This window comes from Chionomys nivalis, chromosome 1 (assembly GCF_950005125.1).
Source record: "Chionomys nivalis chromosome 1, mChiNiv1.1, whole genome shotgun sequence".
In the NCBI taxonomy this organism is placed as follows: domain Eukaryota; kingdom Metazoa; phylum Chordata; class Mammalia; order Rodentia; family Cricetidae; genus Chionomys; species Chionomys nivalis.
The window spans coordinates 189,921,073-189,941,237 of record NC_080086.1 but is presented as its reverse complement, the minus strand read 5'-3'; the positions used below and the strand labels follow the sequence as shown (position 1 = coordinate 189,941,237).

Here is a 20,165-nt window from a genome sequence, read left to right as displayed (position 1 = left end):
AGGAAGACACCAGACATCAATTCTGGTCTCCATATGCTTCTGCACATGGCTACACATGGCCACACACAAATGCATATCCACCCATGAATATTTACACAATAATAATAAATCATTTAATAATTAAATGTTCAGATTTGTGGCACACAAAAATATAAATTCAAATAAAGATGTAATGTCATTAGATATGCATGAGGCTGTCAGCAAAAACTACTTGAGAAAAAAGATAAAAATATTTTTACATAGGTGATGGAAATACCAGATGCTATAAACTTTGGAAAGACACCAGGAGATGTCTTTTAAATTTTAATTTGATCCAGCAAGTCCATATACACTCTATATTTGAAAGGAATATACTCTATATTTAAAAGGAATTCCTACTGCTGAAGATACTATAGAGTTGGGTCTTAGAACACAGAGAAATAAAGCTGGCAGTGACCTGGAATCTTAGTCCTTAAAGGCTTGCACAGTGTAGGAAGGTGTTAAGCACACTTCCAGAGTAGAAAAGCAATGAGCAGTGTTAGCCAGTTTTGAATGTTGTGAGCTGCAGTAATGATGTCATGGCAAGACATGTCCACCTGCATTAGTACAAGGCCTCACCCCTACATGAAGAATTAGAGGCAATTAATGGCTCCTATGTAAGGAAGAATCCATAATCTTCAGGGACAAGCTTACTACTATGTTAAGCAACCCCAGTGGTCAGTCCTAAACACATACATATGAACAACACTAAGGGTTCAGCAAGTTGCACTATATATAATATTTAATGTATAAATATACACAGTATAATATATGTATACAGTATATATTAATTTATGTGTATTGCAACAACCAAATAAGAGGTTATGAGCTTGAGAAGGAGTTTCAGGGGCAGGAGGATTTAGAGCTGAAGAATGATGTAAAAATAGGATTTATATGTGAGATTCTCAAAAAGAAGAATGTTCTAAAACAATAATAAAAACACTAATTCTGCCAGCAATTAGTACTTTTATTTTAGCTTTACACTTTCTCCCTGCAAATATTCTGAATTGCAGTTCTAATAGATGTTCAAGAGTAATTTTTCTTTTGTTTAAGTGGGCCAGTCTCTGGTATTTTGAATATTTTCACAAGTCATAGAGTTCTGTGTGGAAGAGTCTCCAGATACAAACAACTGGCATTTCAAGAAGCAATTAGAACAAAATATGCTTTATATCCAGGTTTCTTTAGAATGTCATGCTTAAAGTGAAGGGCCAAATTAATTTTGGGTAAAATCATACAGATACGATAGGCAAATAAAAGCAAATCTGTGATACAGTACTAAGTTCAATATCTTACTTTAAGGTCAAAATTCTCCGTGATCTTGGCAATCACAGATAAACATTTAATTTCTTGAACATCACCAATACCACAAACATGATCTTTATACATGCTTGGCATGAGAGAATGACTTTTGCACAAAATAATTTTATTTTCTGCTCCAAAATTAAAGTTAAAGATAATACCTCTTAAGTGATATATTTGATATTTCTTACATTTAAAATGGCTTTCCTGGCTAGTATAAATAGAATCAGAAATTCTGTGACTTGGGCAAAATAAAAATATATTGTTATATAATATGAATCTATTTTACTGATAATTTATTCTATTCTAATATATTAAAGATAGATCTAAGCAAGTTTTTTAATTTGTGGAATCACACATATATGCTGATTCTTGGCCATGCATATTACTCTAATCATTTGAAAGCTATTTAGAAAGCCTAAGTAGTTAACAGTTATTATGTTATCTACTTTCCTATTTTTATTCAGCACTATCTTTGATTCTTAGTATCTAATTATTTTTAAAGCTATCTTTTATTATTAATTGTTTTTCAAAGCCATTTTCTCTTTCCCAGCTTTTACATGCATAACCTTGTGTATTCTTATAATAATCCTGTTATATGTGCAACTATGGGAATACTGTTCCATTTTGGAGTGAAGAAGGGAATAGCGGAGCTCTTCCTTGAATCCAGGCTATCTGATTCTATTATGCAAGTGGCACAAGACCATTCCTCTAGTGTCCAATATCTTATTTTCCAAATACTTGTGAGAAAGGGCACTAGAACTCTCTCTGACTGAGCAAACAAAAAGTTTACCTAAAAAAGTACCACCAGGGAGTCTCTTGTCCTAATTTCTCTTTTTAACATCCCTAAATATCTCAATGTGTTTACTCAGTATTACTTACTATTAGTATTGTGAGGAGACGTATATTAGTGTCAGGACTAGATTATGTAACTATTTTGTTATTTTAAGAAGCCAACCAACTACCATGAACAAAATAAAAGCCTGGTATAATTCTGATTTTATAGAGATAGTTTCTAAAATGACAGAGTGTAGGTGCATGGAAGTTTATCTTTCCCTTTCAAGGGAGAGCCAAAGAAAATGGAATTCATAATTTTGTGCCTGTTCTCTCAACCATCATTATATATATACATATTTAAATGTAAAATCTTGATAGATTTAGAATATATAAACCATAGGGAAGAAGACCATTAAAATCAACATCATTCAAAGACTTTTTAAAGGAAAAGATTAGATTAGGTAATATTAGATGATTATTATCTGTTCATTGACTACATAAATGTATATGATGTATAACCTTAAAGGGAGAAGATATGATATTCCTCAGTGTAACAGTCAATTCTTTTCTATCCTTTTTCCACTGTGTGTATGTATAAAAAATATGTGTATATATACATATGTGAGTTATCTATATAGATATGTAGATATGTATCTATAAGCAAGTTTAAGCTGGATATTAAATTTGGACGTAAAAAACTGAAAGTGAATGTTTCAGTCCACTTGTTTCTGTAAGAAAATCATTAAAGTTACATTTGATTTTAGAATTAAATTAAGTGATGCAAAGTTCTCACTTTCTATAACATTTAAATGAAATAATATAAAGACTTATTTTGATTTGAATATAATTATCGTCATAGAGTGCATTTCTTGTTGAAAGAAGCTGGGTGTGGAGGTACTCACATGGGATCCAGTGCTCAGGAGGCTGCAGCAGGAAGGTTATTACTTTATGGCCATCCTAAACTGAGATACAAGATCCTGTCTCAAAACAGAAACAAACTTCGTTTTGTATTATATTCCTAGTCTATTCCCTTTCAAAATTTATTTTATTTTTGAGACTATCATGCACATGAAATATGATCATAAATCCTTATTTCTTCTCTCCAACTGCATTTATCTCCCAATATGACCCTTCCTAACTTCATGTTATGTTTAAAACCCACTAATTACATTGAGTTCTGCTTATGTCTACATGGTTTTGGATCTTCCACTTAAGCATAGTGGACGTATCTGCAGACATAATATTTCCCTATTCCTCAATAACTGTCCATTGCCTATAGCTCCTAAGTAATGAGTGAGCCTTGGAAGTCATGTACTTCACTAACACAGGCTGGCTTGAAGCAGGCTTGCTTCAACTTTTGAAATTCAAGACACTCTCTTGCCTCTTGCCTTATGCCCATTCTCTCTGATGTATGCAACCCACTTTTCATTGGTTAGTCTTTTCCCATTTATTCAATATGTTGAAGAGAGGGACTATGTTACATGCTGACGGCAGACATTTTCTTCGCATTTCACTAAAGATAAAGAAAGTAAATAAATGTAGTGGACAGGAATTAGAAAAGAAAAACAAAGAAACTTTTCAAAACCAAGAAGAGAAAATCTGGACATGAAGGATCTGGCTAGTATACATAACTAGAGAATCAAAGGTTCTAAGTCAGCATACTTGGCCATGTATATGTGTTGAAGGAAATCTTGGTGGTTATCATGAAGTCATAGACAGGTACAGCCAAAACTCAAGTTTTAGGATACTTGATTCTCAGGCCTCAGATACTTGTAGTCATTCAGAGTGTCTCAAGCTTTGTTCTACTGAGGATATTCAGTCCAGATAAAAATATACACTTTGAATTTTGTGTATAATTTGAGACATGAAATAATAGAGTTCCAGAAAAGTCCAGAAACTTATCCTTAATGTTTCAGTTGTTGGCAAGGAATGACTATTCTACAATTTTCTTTTATTTACCAGAATCTTGAGGATGGGAGGTTGCTGGTAGGCAGCAATCAGAAGACAAAACCAAACCATTACATTGAAATTGTTACTGCTGTATTTCATACTGAGTTCCTCCTCTATTGTCTATTTCCAGTGTTGGAACCTTGCACCAATTAAGCTTTTCATGCCATGCCATTCCTGCCCATGGACATGATTTTTCTCCCTAGATTACTGGGGGAGAATTCAAAATGTTTGATTGTCAGTGCTGTTAGACTTCCTGCCAAGGTTGTTTGCTGCATTTTTGTCACCAGTTCAATGCAGTATAACTAGTAACTTCCCTGTCTCTGTCAAAAAATTGCTTACAACAGTGCCAAGATTATTTTAAACTGTGGGCTGACTTGGAATGTTATTTTACATGACTAGGGTAGGGAGCGCTCTTCCCAAGAACCAATCAAAGGGTATCAGCTATCCTTCCTTCCTTCCTTCCTTCCTTCCTTCCTTCCTTCCTTCCTTCCTTCTTTGATGGGGGAGAGTCTTCTGTTTTGTGTTAATTTCATTGGTTAAATAAAGAGACTGCCTTGGCCCTTTAATAGGACAGAAAATTAGGTAGGCAGAGTAGACAGGACAGAATGCTGGGAGAAAGAAAGCCGAGTCAGGCAGTCTCCATGATTCTCCCACCTGACATAGACACAGGTTAAGATCTTCCCTGGTAAGCCACCTCGTGGTGCTACACAGATTAATAGAAATGGGCTAGATCAATATGTAAGAGCTAGCCAATAAAAGGCCAGGCAGTATATAAAAGAATACAATTTGTGTGTTGTTATTTCCAGGGCTAAACTAGTCGAGAGGGAGCCAGGGCCGCAGCCCACCACACCCTACTACACTTCCTTCCTCCCTCCCCTTCCTTCCTTCTTCCCTCCCCTTCCCCCTCTTCCCTTCCCTTCCCTTCCGTTCCCTTCCATTCCCTTCCTTTCTTTACTTTTTATTTATTAAATTTTATTTTACATTCCAACCACAATTCTCCACCTCTCCTCCTGCCCTCCTTGCCTGACCTCCAGCTAACCTCCTTTCCACTCCTCCCAATGGGTAAGGGCTTCCACGGGGAGTCAATAAAGTTTGGTGCATTAAGTTGAGGCAGTACCAAGCTCCTCCTCCCTGCATTAAGGCTGAGCATGTCATCTCGCCATGGGGAATGGGCTCCAACAAACTAGCTCATGCACCAGAGATAGATCGTGGTGCTACTGCCAGGGCCCTCTGAGAAAGTCCAAGCTTCACCACTGTCTCCCACACAGCTGTCAGTCTATAGTTCCTGAGTTTCCATGAACTTGGTTCAGCTGTCTCTACAGATTTTTCCATCATGATTTTGTCCTCCCTTGCTCATATATTACCTTCTCCCTCTCTTCGATTTGATCCTGATGCTTGGTTGTAGATGTCTACATCTGGCTCCATCAGTTACCCCTGACTTCAACTCTACTATAGAGCTATAGTAATAAAAACAACTTGTCATTGGCATAAAAACAGATACGTGGATCAATTGAATGGAATTGAAGACCCTGACATTAATCCACATACCTATTAACACCCGATTTTTGACAAAGAAGCCAAAATGATATAATGGAAGAAGGAACACATCTTTAACAAATGGTGCTGATATAACTGGATGTCAACATGTAGAAAAGAGCAAATAAATCCATATATGTCACCATGAACAACACTCAAGTCCAAATGTATCAAGAACCTCAAGATAAATCTAGTTACATTGAACATTATAGGAGGGGAAAGTCAGAAGTAGCCTTGAATGCATTGGCACCAGAGACCACTTTCTACATATAACACCAGTGGCACAGACACTGAGAGTAGCAATCAATAAATGAAACTTCTGAAACTGAAAATCTTCTGGAATGCAAAAACACAGTAAATAAAACAAAATGACATCTTACACAATGGGAAAAGATAATCACTATTCCCACATAGAACAGAGGACTGATCTCCAAAATATATAAAGAACTCAAGAAAGTAGACATCAAAATACAAATTTATCCAGTTAGAAGTGGGGTACAGAGCTAAACAAAGAATTCTCAGCAGAAGAATCTCAAATGGCCAAAAGACATGTAAGGAATTGCTCAAATCCTTAGTCATCAGGGAAATGAAATTAAAACAACTCTGAGATACCATCTTACACCTGTCAGAATGGTTAAGATAAAAAATACTGAGGACAGTTTACTTTGGAGAGGATGTTGAGTCAGGGGACCACTCCTCTGTTGGTGGGAGTGCAAACTGGTACAACCACTTTAGAAATCATTACGGCAGTTTCTCAGAAAATTGGGAATTAATTGATATGAAGACTCAGCATAACTACTAATAGGCATATACCCAAAGGATACTCAATCATACAAGGACATTTGCTTAGCAATGTTAATAACAGCATTATTCATAAGAACCAGAACCTGGAAACAACCTAGATGCCCCTCAACCAAGGGATGAATAAAGAAAATGTGGTACATTTACACAATGGAGTATTACTCAGCTATAAAAAACAATGACATCATGAAATTTGCAGGTAAATGAATAGAACTAGAAAAAACCATCCTGAGTGAGGTAACCTAGACTCAGAAAGACAAAACTTATAATTGGATCTTAGATGTAAAGCAAAGGGTAACCAGACTACAATCCGCAGCTCCAGAGAAGCCAGCTAACAAGAAAGACCCTAAGAGGGATACATGGATCTCCCTGAGAAGGGGAATTAGATGAGATGGATTTATAGTGAGGGAGAGCTGGAAAGGAGAGGGGATGGATGGGAGATGAGAACATGGGGAAACAGGCTGGTTGAGAGGGGAAAGGGACAGTGTGGGAGAGCAATGAAAGAGAGATCTTGATAAAAAAAAGCAACTATGGGGTTAGGGAGAAACCTGGTGCTGGGCCAATTTCCAAGAATCTACAAGGATGACCTCAGCTAACACTCCTAGCAATGGTGGAGAGGGTGCCCGAACTGGCCTTCCTGGTAATCAGAGTGGTGACTACCCTAACTGTCATCATAGAACCTTCATCCAGTCTCTGATGGAACCAGATGCAGAGACCCACAACCAAGGTATCAGCCTTTCAAATGACTAGCTAATTTAGAAGCAGTCTTTCTCCTAGATCCCTAATTGTTTTTACATTAGATTTATCTGTTCATTAAATTTGCTTTTTCTTTTTTACAATGTGTAAGGCATTGACAATATAAAATACCTTCATCAACTTAGATTCTAATCATTTAACTATTTTACATATTATTTTCTATTATGCTGATAAAATTAAAAATTCAAGTGCAGAGACAAGGCATTATACAAAATTGAAACTTTGGAATATGTTTTGGTTCATTTACTTCCTACAAATTTTTACTATATAATGCCATGAAGAACTAGAACATGGCAGAGAAGTCAGTGTTTAATGCAAACTGAAAAACTTTGTGAGTTTCAACTGGTACCAGCGCACTATCCAAATGCAGTCACATGTCAGACAGCTGAAAACAGTTTCTAACAAACTCATATCTACTATTTGTGTATGGATATATGTATTTATTTCAGTGTCTGACTTAGTTCACATTTACTCCTGAGTGGGAGTCTGTGCATGTTTATACCTCTATGGATGTGGTTTCGCTTTCATCTGCTTGTGTCTTTTTCAAATGTTTAAGTTGTTTATAAGGTGAAGGAGAATAATTAGAGTTCCAGATAATATCTCGGCTCCTTGTAGTCTTGATGGACTGTCTTCATCACAAACTTGCTTTGCGTATTTCAGAACACTACACTAAATATGGCTAGGTGGGCAATTCCAAGACTTTACAGTACAGAGGCTGCTTGTACTAAACAGAGCACAGTAATTTTGTTTATCTAAAATCATTCTGAACCCAGCAAGTACTTCTCAAAAATGTTACCATCATTACATCCTTTTAAAATCTAATGTCTTTGCACACATATTTGTAATCAACATAAGACAAAGTGTCTCTCAAACATAAAATCTCTCACATAATGAAATTATATAATTAGAAAAATAAAGAACACTGTGTAATACAAGTATGAAAAGAAACCTAAAATCATGTAATCAATGAATGAATAACAATTTCAAAAGTCAAGTAAATAAAAAAACCCAACACATAAAACTGTAAAGCAACTTGTCAGTAAACTCTTCAAGCAAAGTGTATTCTTAATTAGATTATACAAATAGAGCTTTACAAAGATTTATTTAATTCCTTATCCTATGGGAATTATTTTTTCCTTTTGAAGTGTTTCCTCCCATTTAAAAACCTTATTGATTTATTTGTCAGAGGAAAAGTCATTACTAGTGATGTGGAGCTCGCCAAATTCCAGCAAATATGTGAAAACAATGGGTGAGATCACTTTTGCTGCCAAGGAGCTCCAAGGTCACTACCCCAATCAAAGTCCATTCTGCTGGAGGGAGTGCCGGTTCCCATAGGAAACTTGCTCTCACAATATCTCAAGCAAGAGAGTCAAACAGAACTGTGAGGTTTTTACAAATTCACCAAGAAATGTGAGGAGAGTGGAATGAACTACACTAAGTTTGCGTATTCGGAGATTATGCAGGAATATCTCTGATCTGATTTAAGGTTAGTTCAAATTCCAAATCTCTTCCTGTAACTTGAATATCAAATACTTAAAATATCCCCCTACAGCTCACAGTTTCTCTTTGTTCAACTGTCCCAGCACAGAGTCCTCACTTTCACAAGAACAGTCCATGCTGTGTTCCATACTTCTCATTTGTAAAAGAATAGATCTTAGATATTCTTGACACACAAAATATTAATAAAACCTATGTAATAATAGAAAGGGTTGGACAAAACATCGTGAGGCAAAATATATAATTTTATAGCCTTGATGGTTTTACAAATATATTCTTATCACTAAACTCAGCCTGCTTTATCTAAACTCATTCTGAACCCAGCAAGTACTTCTCAAAAATGTTACCATGATTACATCCTTTTAGTTGCTTAGGGATATGAACTTCTTCCGAGAGAGGCATCATTAATTGTTTAGTTCACCTGCAGACATTAGAAAATGTATGTACAAACACTTAGACAGTATAGCCTACTTCATACCTATTATTCATTATTGCATGTGCTAGGCCTTTATTTGACTGGCAGCACAATGTGCTCACCCCAGTATGATGGCAACACATGAGCAAAGCATTGCTGTTATATTCCAATGGCCACAGCAGCACTAGGTGGTACAGATTTTAAAGTTCCATTATAATTTTAGTATAATCAGATAAACACTGTTATGCAGTACATAAATCTATATTATATATATATGGCTTTTACATGTCAATCATACCTCTCTAAATTGATTTAAAGGAAGTGACCTAGAGAAGTTTGAAGGAGGTAAAGACATTTTGGCTGTGATATAGTTTTACCTTTGAATTGGGAAGCTAACCTGATGTTCACTTTGATGGCTGGAACTGCTAGAAGTTAAAAGATAGACATTCATAATAGGAATCCTAATTCCTTCTTTATTAACAACATCTAAGTGATACTGGTGACAAAATACCCTACCCTAATTGACTCAAGATTTGAAATCAGGGTGTGTGAGTTGGGCAAATGGGTAAAAATACTTCCCGTGAATGCTTGCAAACAAATTGTATCCTATGAATTCTTAATGAAAGGAGAGAACTGACTCCCAAAGCCCTCTGACCTCCACATGCATGCCATGCCATATATGTTCCTAACATACAAGCATCATATACATAAAAATTACTTAATTAATTAAAGATGTAAAAAACAGAAGTAAAAGGGAATACAAACAAGGATGCTTATTTGTGAAGCATTAAGCTAAACAAATAATTACAAAGAAAGCACTAATATGTACTTACAATGTTAAAAACGGTAAATTTCCTAATTTTAATTGGAAAATATAATTTTAACAATGTGATAGCAATTGCTTGGTGTGTACCAGGCACTGTAATGTTGATATATATTTGGGATAGTGTCTCATGAAATAAACATAAGCCTATATTCTCTTAATTGAATCCAATGTTCCTTTTGGCAACCTTCTTTCATGTTTCATAAGCTCAAAGAATTACCATTACCATAGCTCTCAGTTGACACCTTGTAATTTTCTAAACGTTTCAAGCTCTAAAATCAAAAAAAGCAAAACTCCTTTAAATTTCAGTGTTTTCTGGGAACTGAATACATGGTAAGCATTATTTTAGGTGAGTAGAAACTGTACTGGTTAATTTTGATTCTTTCTATTAAACAACAGTTTATCTCGCTCTGTATGGATTATAGCCATTTACACATATAAGTAGACATGTTCATTTATGTCCTTATATATGAAGGATGGGTCACCTACTCATTTGTTTACTAGTTATTTTCTTAAGGAAAATGAAGTTGAAATCAAGTTGAAGAATAGAACAGAAGAAAGCAGACACAAATTTGTATGAAAAGAGGAAGGTGGGGTTATCCATAAATTCAATCACAAATTTTAAGAGAAATGGATTGTGGTTAATAAATGGCGTAAAGTGGGGCCTTAAATACTGAACAGGAGATGTCCTTCCTTATAATTTTACCACCGTGGATATCTTAGATCCCAGCACTAGTTCAGTGGAGAAGCTATGTTTCTTAGCATTTGTTCTCACTATTTGGTACTCTAGTATTTTGAAATGAATGTAAACACCCTTGGTAGAAGGAACATGAATGGGCATGTTTCCTTCTAACTGATTGTAGACAAGTATATGCTTTATTTCTTTCTACTATTACACTCTGGGGACAGACAAACGAAGACAGAAGAGATTAACACTATGGCTGTGCACCAACCTTATAAAAAGGTGCAAAAAAGCTATCTGATGAGATCCAAAAAAGTTGTTCCTCATGAGGCAGAAATTATTCGATTAATTTTTAATGGATTCAATTCATGTTTTGAAACATGTCCATATTTGTTGAGACTGAGAGTAAGCTTCCTCAGTAAGTGTACACACACACAGAAACACACGCACAAACCTCACACATATATATGCACATATATACTTAATAAATTAAAAATTACTAATATGGTTTACATTAAAACCCCAGTAAGGTATTGGGGACATAAAATTCATACTAAATTACATTAAATTCATGCTTTGCATCCAGTGGGGCCTGAGTTTTAGCCTTAGAACCTATGTGAAAAACACTGGGCATATGCTCTACATTTGCAATCGTGGTGTTGGGAAGAGGCAGATGGATACTTGGTGTTTGTTGCCAGCCAGTTTAACTCCTACCTATGAGACACCCTATGTCATCACCAAAGTGGCAGTATCTGAGGAAGGACATCTTAGGTTCATCTTCTGGCTTCCACATGCATGTTCCCATGTGTGTGCTTACCTTCACATAAAAGTGCATGTATACACACACATATACTCAGTAAAAGTTAAATGTAGTATAAATCTATGATAATTATTAAACTATTTTCTTATTTCTTTACATTAAATTTAATTGTTCTTATTTTTATCCACACAGCATGTTTTAATATGTCCCTGTTTACAATGTATCAGTAAATAACACACACACACACACACACACACATTGGGGCATGCTTAATAACCGTGGTGATGTTTGACCCAGGAGATATAAGGTCCAAACATTTAAGGTGGATTTCACAAGCTCTCTACGTTACAACAGATGCTAACTCTTCCTCCCGCTTCAGCTTCGTCTGACACGTGAGGAACATGACACTCCTGCACAATGAACTGCCATTGGCCTCCAGATTTCAGCGCTGTTGTTTTCCTGTTCCCATATTCTTCACTCATCACCCCCTCAACTCTGAGCAACTTATTCAGGATTAATAATAACATCTAATAGTATCCCTCTGGAACCCATCAAATTCCTCCCAGAAAGAGATCACTGCCTTGGTTGTTCTTTGTCTGTATGAGCTCTCCTTTGGCACCTCAATATCTTGTTGGTCCTTTAGGAGCAACTGTTATAATGAAACAATAAGTTCCTGAAAATGAAGTTTGCTTTGTTTTAAGTATGTGTTCCAATGTTCAGCTTGAGGTTCCAACATTGTTCTCTCATGTAGCTGTCACTTAGTCAGGGAAGCAGAAAAGAGGTAAAACTATTATTTACAAAAGAGATAACTCTCCTAGTAATGATGAAGCACATTAGAGCTGGGCACTGCAAAAATTGTGCTTTAGAATGACAAATGGATCAAGGGGAAGGGTTTTCTCTGAACCTGGGGCAGACCTAGAGCTGAGGAGAGAGCTGCCTTTTTACAGAGAAATTCACCATGACTGATTCTAAGGGCTCCCTTTCCCCCCCTTCTGTAATACTATCTCCCTTCCTTTGGTAGAGTCCTAGAGAGAAGAGAACTAGGAAGCCTCATGAATATTCTGCTAACAGACCCTGCTGGGACACAGAAGCTGGCTGGAGAATGCCAGAGAATGGCCCTTTCATTTGTCTGGCTTAATACACCTACCTTCTGAGAGGAGTGAGGCCTTCTTGTTAGCTATGGACTCTTTAAGAAGCAGAAATAGTCACATTGACTCTTAGCATAATCAAGAGGAAGCAGAGGCAAGCTCGTAAGATGTGAGGAGGGCCATCTGACAGGCATGTCAACACTGGATACTAAAGGAAAATTGTAAATCTGAAAGCCTGCTATGTATGCAAGGGAAATTGTAATTTTATAAATGGATTCTGAATAACCTAAAAGGAGTCAATGCTGCCTTAAATAGCAGGTAATTTTCTCCCTTCTTTTTGGTAAGGGTAGAATTAAATTTGCAATTTCATCAGTTCTCCAAGTCTTAGTGCAGGGAAGGGCCTCAGTAGCCACACAGTACATCAAGCGAGTGAAGCCCTCACAGGCACACACAGGCTGCCCTGCTTGGGGCTCCAGATTCACGGCTTAGAAATTCACCCTGCTTCAGGATGAACTCATCTGGAGGACATGGTGAAAGTGAATGTACTTTCTTCTAAGGAAAATATATAAGATTTTATGTTCACAATTTTTGACATTCTTTTGTTTTTGTTTTTGATTTTCAAGATAGAGTTTCTCTGTGTAGCTTTGGAGCCTGTCCTGGCACTCACTTTGTAGACCAGGCTGGTCTCGAACTCACAGAGATCTGCCTGCCTCTGCCTCCCAAGTGTTGGGATTAAAGGCATATTCCACCAATGCCTGGCTTTGATACTTTTTTTTAAGGTTTGCTCATATCACATAATTTGGAACTCTTTTACAAACTGTTTTTTCCCTCATCTTCCTACCCACATCCAATTTTACAGAAACAATATTCCATTGCAGAAAATTTACATGACTAACTTAAAACTACATTGAATAGCACTAAATTGAGGTCATAATTTCTCTATTCTTATATAGCATTTCTTTCCAGAAAATTTCTTGCTATTATTGTATGTGTTTGTGTGTGTACACACACAGGAGAAGACATGGGTAGGGGTTGAGGAAGGACAACAGGGTGTGAATGTCACAGCCTTCATATGGAAGTTAGAGGACAAAAAATTGAGATAAGTCAGTTCTTTTTCCTTGTATCTTTATGTGGGTTTTGTGGAATCAGGTGGCCAAGCTTTTCCAGAAACTCCTTTACATTCTGATCTATTTCACCAGCTTTGTACTCAGTTTTCCCTGTCATCTGTTATTTTAATTTCTCTACTTGTTTTGGCCAGTTTTCTGATTACTGTCAAGCCTACAACTTTATATATATGTACCAATTAATTAGTTAATTAATTGACTTTTTTTCTTTTCTGTTTTGAGACAGGGTTTCTAAATGTAGCCTTGGCTATCTTGAACTCTCTCTGTGTAGATTAGGCTGTCCTCAAACTCACAGACATCAGCCAATCTGCTTCCTAAGTAATGAGATTAAAGACTTCCAGCACCATGTACAGTTTATATTCAAGCTTTTTATTATTATTATTGCTGTAGAAAGCAGTACTAGAGACAAATACTGGATCAGTTAACAACTGGCATTTTAAGGTAAAATAAGACATTGATTTTGTTGAACAGCAATATAACTTTCTGATTAACAATTAAAGATAAGAGAGGTTGTGTTACAAAATTCCTGACTATGAAAAAATAACCAGAAAGCCCTGTAAGAACCACTACCCCCTGCCATTTGACATGCTGTGGCTGCTATGATTGTTCGTACAAGCCACACCCACTTCTCCCCCATCCACTGAGGCAGGCTGATCTTCAGCTTCCAGCCTGAGCTTGCTCTCTTTTCTGTCTTCCTCTCAGAGAGGAACCTTCGCTTCTGCCTCTCTCCCCACTTCTCTGCTCACACCCGTTTCTCTCTCTCTGTCCTCTTCTCCTTCTTCCCCACTCCTTTAAGTAATAAATATCCAATTCTATTGTGTATGATGTGTCTCCCACCCGCTCTCCTGCCCAGCTGCTTGCTGCTGGGAACCTGCACCTCCCGGGGACTCACCATTGCCGGGACCAGCCAAGCACCCCATGACTGGGCCCTGACCAGGGCTGGCAGCTCTCCCCATCAGAGACCCACTGCTCGGGACCAGGCACTGGGACCTGCGCGAGCTGCTGGGGATCCGCAGAAAAATCCTAACAGTGGCTTATTTTCTAGGCACATAAGAATGAACTCAGTAACAGAAATGAGAGATACTTTGTCAGTATTTCTACATGTTATTGTATTATTCTGGTTTTTATGTATTTACCTTTTTATTTGTACATAAGTTTTGTTTTATGGAATTTTCCCAGTACTGGATAAATCTACTTCTTTGATTTAAACACCAAAAATCCTTTTCAAACCCAAATTCATCCTTATTCCCTCAGGAATCTCTTGGGGCGAATTTCCCACTATTTTGGCAATGTTTCCAATGGGCTTGTAATTACAACTAATTGCCTTTGTTAGAAAATGTGACACAACAAAGTGCATTTAAATGGAAGGTACTTTCTAAAGCTGTCAAGTACTTCCACTAAACGTGTCTTGTTTTACTTACAGCACACTTCCTAGCCATTACCGAAACTTGTGACTTAATATGCAGATGGGAGTCTTTACTTCAGCAAGCAACAACCCAGACTGAAGTGGCTCTTATAGAAGTTGCAAATTAGGACTGAGCTCACTGCAGGCTGAAGATGGCTGCCTGCCACAGACCGTTGTTCTAGCATCATTTTAATGTCCCAGCTTCTGTTTGAACACTGACTTTCCTTCCAGTTTGGGGCCATATTGTTCTTTAATGTTTTTGATTTTCTAGAAAAATGCTTTACATACTATTCATCAATTCCTAGTCTGAGTAAGATTTCTATTTAAATCTGGCTAAAAATCACTGTTGCACTGAAAGAAACATATGTCCTCCTGAGTACAGTGATTCTCACAATGTCATAAAGATCCAATGAGAGGGACTTTAAAATCAGTGACTAAATCCCCAATTGTGGCTCTGTACTAGTTCACATCTTACTGTACTGGCTTCCTTGATGAAGTGGTGTAAAATTTGGAGAAAATGTATTCAAAAGACCTGATTTGTGTCATATCTTGACTAGAATTTTAATCTTATTAATAACCTAATAATTTATATTAAAGAGAAATTTTTGCCATTTCACAATTTTATTTCATAGCCTACTAATATTTATGCAGCTATCATTGTACAGGGATAGTCATGTATGGTATTTTTAAAAGAATGTATGTGACTTATCAGACAATCCCCACATTTTTAAGTATGTTTGTTTGATTCACACAACTGATGTGAATATTAGATTTTATGCAATGGAAGCTAATAGCCTAATTACACTTTTAATCGAGTACTCAACATTAAATTAAACCTCTGCAGCATGATAACCCAGTGACAGCAGGAGTCAACTCAAAGTTGCTCGTTAGTGGCTCATTCAGTTACTTAATGGGAGTCAAACAACTTAGATAACTGTACTACTACAGGAAAGAAGCCTGGGGAACCATCAGAATAAAGACCATCAGGAAAAAAAGGCCAAATAGGGAGTGAATTGAAAATGAATACAGTGTGGAAACACAAATACACACACATCCATGAAATGGTATAAGTACAAACACACACGGATCCATGAAAGGAGCCTGCTGTAAGGAGGTGGGGAAACAGAAATGCTTAGCAAAGTCAACAGAATTAGGAAGAGGCTACAGAGGAACAATGAGTAACTTCCTGTGCAGCTGAAATGAAATGGAATTGTGTGAATTCAAAAAGGAGAACAGTGGCAAATAGATTCAAGACAACAGCTAGGACTGCGCGTAGATCAATGGCAGAGTGCTGGCCTAGCATAAACACAGCCCGGGGGTCAGTACCCAGTAACATAAAGTGTTGAAATGAAATAAAAGGCAACCAGAACAATAATATTATAGGAGAAAGTTTTTATCTTAGAGGAATCAATCATTAATTTTTATCTACTCATTTATTTAAGCTATAACCTCTTCCAAGATCTTTTTACCTATATCTGAAAATCCACAGTAATGAAATCAATAAACAAGAATAGCTGAAGTAAAGGTATGGAGGGTGAGAAATTAAAAAAAATAAAGACAGTGTGCTATTTGAGGAAACAGTAGGCATGGCACACAATTTTACTCAGATTTCCAACCTCCAAAGTAAACAGGAAATTGTATCTTTCACAAGATTTCCAGAGGCAATGAGACACAGATTTCAACTGCTCTGCAAAGGCATATGTGTTGAGACAGCAGGGAAATTTATCTTATGTATTTAATCAGGAGAACAGATTTCATGATAAAGGCGATAGCAATGCAACCCAATGCTCATTCTATAGTAAATAAGATATCAAATTCTGAGTGATGATGCTGTAATTTCTAAGATTGAGTCCAAATCATAACTTCATAAATATTTCAGAAAAGGCAATTATGCAAATGATCCAGATAGCCACTCCCAGATCATCTGGCTTATCCAAGAGCAAAATTTAGTCAGTCTAGAGAAATCATAACCTTCCTGTCATTCTCAACGAACACTGTGTTCACAACAAATGAATCACACATGAGGTAGCTTTTCATAATGTAGTCATTACGTACCAGAGGATAATCTGCCAAATAATTTCCTTCTAGGACTTACTGCCAATTAATTACATTTTCAAAGCTAAGCCACTACTGGTTAAATACCCTCTGCTTTCTTTATTTCCCGCTGCTTCCTGTTTTCTTCTCTGGAGAGAGTTACTTTGTTTTATGAAATATGGGAGAATATTATTCTTAGCTATGGTTCCCCAGGTGCTTGTTAAGAACATATTTTGTTTATAGGGTAATTCTGAAAATGCTATAAACCTGGAGAGATTACAGGTGTGCCTTACTCTGTTATCTTACTCAGATAAGTATCTGTGTTCAAAATCCCAATACTCCAAGCTCTGAGTTATTTTTTCTTTTGTTGTAGGAGAAAAGATGGTATAAAGAAGCTGTCTTGCTTTTTCTTAGTGGTACTGGAAACTGAACTTTGGGCCTCACGTATGCTAGGCAACTGCTCCACTACTTCCCCATACACCCTGCCTAAGAATCTGCATTTTGTAAGAAGCCCTAAAGCAATGTGGGACCTACGCATGGACAAAAGAAAAATTGCACCATGAAATCAAGCTCAAAAGCCTTGAACTAGGGAATATCTGCCTCATGGTTACTACAGGAGTCAGTACAGTGAGTCTGAAGCCCTGTTTTTCTGCAGACAGGAGACAGGTGATGTTGCTGATATTAAAAGGTTACCTGAGATCCGCGGCTTTCCCAGTCTTGTTCGTGCACATCACATCCCTGGTCTGATACCCAATCTGGATGTCCCAGTATCTGTTCTCCTGTCTGTTTTGTCTGTTTCTGTTTCTCTTTTTCTTGATGAGCTCACGGGCCTCTGGGTCCTTCACCACTTTGCCTCTCTCCCTCTCACGCTCTTTGTTCTTACCACGACGCCTGGCTTGCCTGGTTTGCCGTGAGTGTGACACTGAGCATGCACTCCAGGGCCCCACCTGCAAACTATACATGCTCTCCTCTGCCTCGCAGGGGTTCGACTGGCACACCTGGAACTCAGTGAGGTTGGGACAGCTGGAGCCTCCAAACTGGGGCGGTGCCACCACGTGTCTAGTGCGGTGCTGCAGGCCGCTGCCACATGTCCTGGAGCACTCGGACCAGGTGGAGAACTCAGACACGATGCAGTCTTGCTGGCAAGGGATGAGGCAGGCCTGTTCCAGGAGGGGCTTGGGCTCAAAGTACTCGCAGATGATGTCCTCTGCGGGGATGTCCTTGTCCTTCTGGATGCAGGTTATCTCTCTCACCTGGATGCCTTCCTCTCCCTTCACACATTCTCGAGTTTTCTCCAGGCTTTTGGAAATCACAGGCTGACACTGATTCCAGGGTCCCAGCCTCCAGTCATACAACTCTTTGTGCCAGTCACACACCTTGAAACAGTTCTGCTGGGTACTCGGTCTCCCAGCCTGCTTACAGTTCGCAGACAGCGTTGTCCAGCCTTCTACATGAGCACACCACACAGACCTGGTTTGGATGCCGCCTGGTCCACAGTCATCTCCCATGCACCGTCCCCAGGTTCCTACAAATCAGCACAAGAGTTAGTTAGCAAGGCTACAAGAAGAGAGTGACATGCTATTCCCATTTCAGAAAGACGTCTCTAGACTCAGTACATTAACTTTCCAGACATCTTATAAAGTAGGTCTCTGTACAAGACGACTGGAAAGTAATGATCGCCCCTGAGTACTTCTACAAGAGGGAACTGTGTCAAGTTTCTATATAAGGTAACAGCTGGGGCAATTTCACTCCGGGTCCTTTTGGGATTACTAAAAGTTTGCTTTGATTCATTCCCTTTATTTCAGGTAGATAGAGATCGTTTCTCATAAAGGGCATCAGAAACTAGTGACAGCAAAAACCCATTATTCTTGCCTCAGATCCTGAACTCCGTTTTAGTAACTGGTAAAGAAAATAGCCCCCCTAAAAGCCTTCTCCTGCGGCATTCTTTGCCTGGGCAATTAACTATTTTGAAGAAATTGGTCTACCTCACCTGCATTCTGATTGCCACAGGCTGTGACTGCGGAGGTCTAATGGTTGAGTACATTGTTGCTGATAGAATTTAGAGTGGGACTTTATGGGAACTAAATCTGAGACATTAGACCTTTTATCCAAGATATTTGCTGTTTTTTAACTTAAAAAATTCTCAATGAACTACAGAGATGAGTAAAGAAATTAATTTCTGCTAAGATAAACACAAAAAAAAACTTCCAAATTGTGACTCTTTGTTGAGCAATGTCTTTGAGTTCTTTCATTTCATTCATTTGTTAAATATGACTACCTGGGTATTTTATGGGACACTGAAGTCAATTGTTTCTATATGAAAGGGGGCTGGCTTTTTGCCCTGGAACACTTTTTAAGAGACAGAGGTCTTGCATTTCTTATAAATTTCTTTTGTAAATCAGGTTGTACTGTTTTCAAGGTATTTACAAATTCTGATGTGTTAAAATGAGAATACATTTTAGAATGGCAAATAAACACAAAGATCACATAATTACATAATTTTCAAAACGTTGTCGTGAAGATAAGGACTTATTTGATGACCCCTAAATGTCATCAACAAGTCCTGAGGATGTAAGTTTCATGAGATGGCTACAGAGTTCCCTAAGACAGACAGTCTGTCAGTCTGTCAGTGAGTCAGGCAGACAGACAGACAGACACACACACACACAAATACACGGCTGCTGCCCTTTTCCCACAGTCCTGCTTTCATAAGAGAAAGTCTGGCTTCACATTTATTTTTATTCATGTGTACATTATGGATAAGATTTGGTCTGCAAGATGTTGAAGAAGAAAAAAAAAGTTTTAAACTAGGCCAAAGGACTTATTTTGTGGCTCAGAAAAACAGGACATGAAAGAGGGCTGATTTGCCCAATTTGCATCTTGAATAAATAATAGAACCAATTGCAGTTTAGGTCCAGTTCTTCTGACACTTGGGCTCTGATAAAACCAAAATTTAGAGCTTTAGCTTTAGGTGCTTTCCTCTGTACAAAACAACCATCAATCTACACAAGAAGAACTAAGAATGCATTTATAGTATCTAATTTTACTTAACAAGAAAGATGCATTGGCTTTCATTCAAGTGTCACTATCAAGCTGTAAATAGAAGATAGAGGCTTATCTGAAATATTGTGGTAACTAATAATCTTTTCATTTAAAATAGTACTATATATTTGTTATATCCAAAATATTATTTTATGAAA

At 37.5% G+C, this 20,165-nt stretch overlaps 1 protein-coding gene across 1 annotated transcript in view; it reads right to left on the bottom strand.

Annotated features, from left to right (window-relative positions):
* The window catches only part of Thsd7a (thrombospondin type 1 domain containing 7A), a 418,389-nt gene that overhangs the window by 212,343 nt on the left and 185,881 nt on the right, over positions 1 to 20,165 (bottom strand). Inside the window, exon 2 of the mRNA XM_057767705.1 lies at positions 17,659 to 18,490. Within this exon, the coding sequence (XP_057623688.1) occupies positions 17,659 to 18,490 (832 nt within the window). The remainder of the gene's footprint in view (positions 1 to 17,658; positions 18,491 to 20,165) is intronic.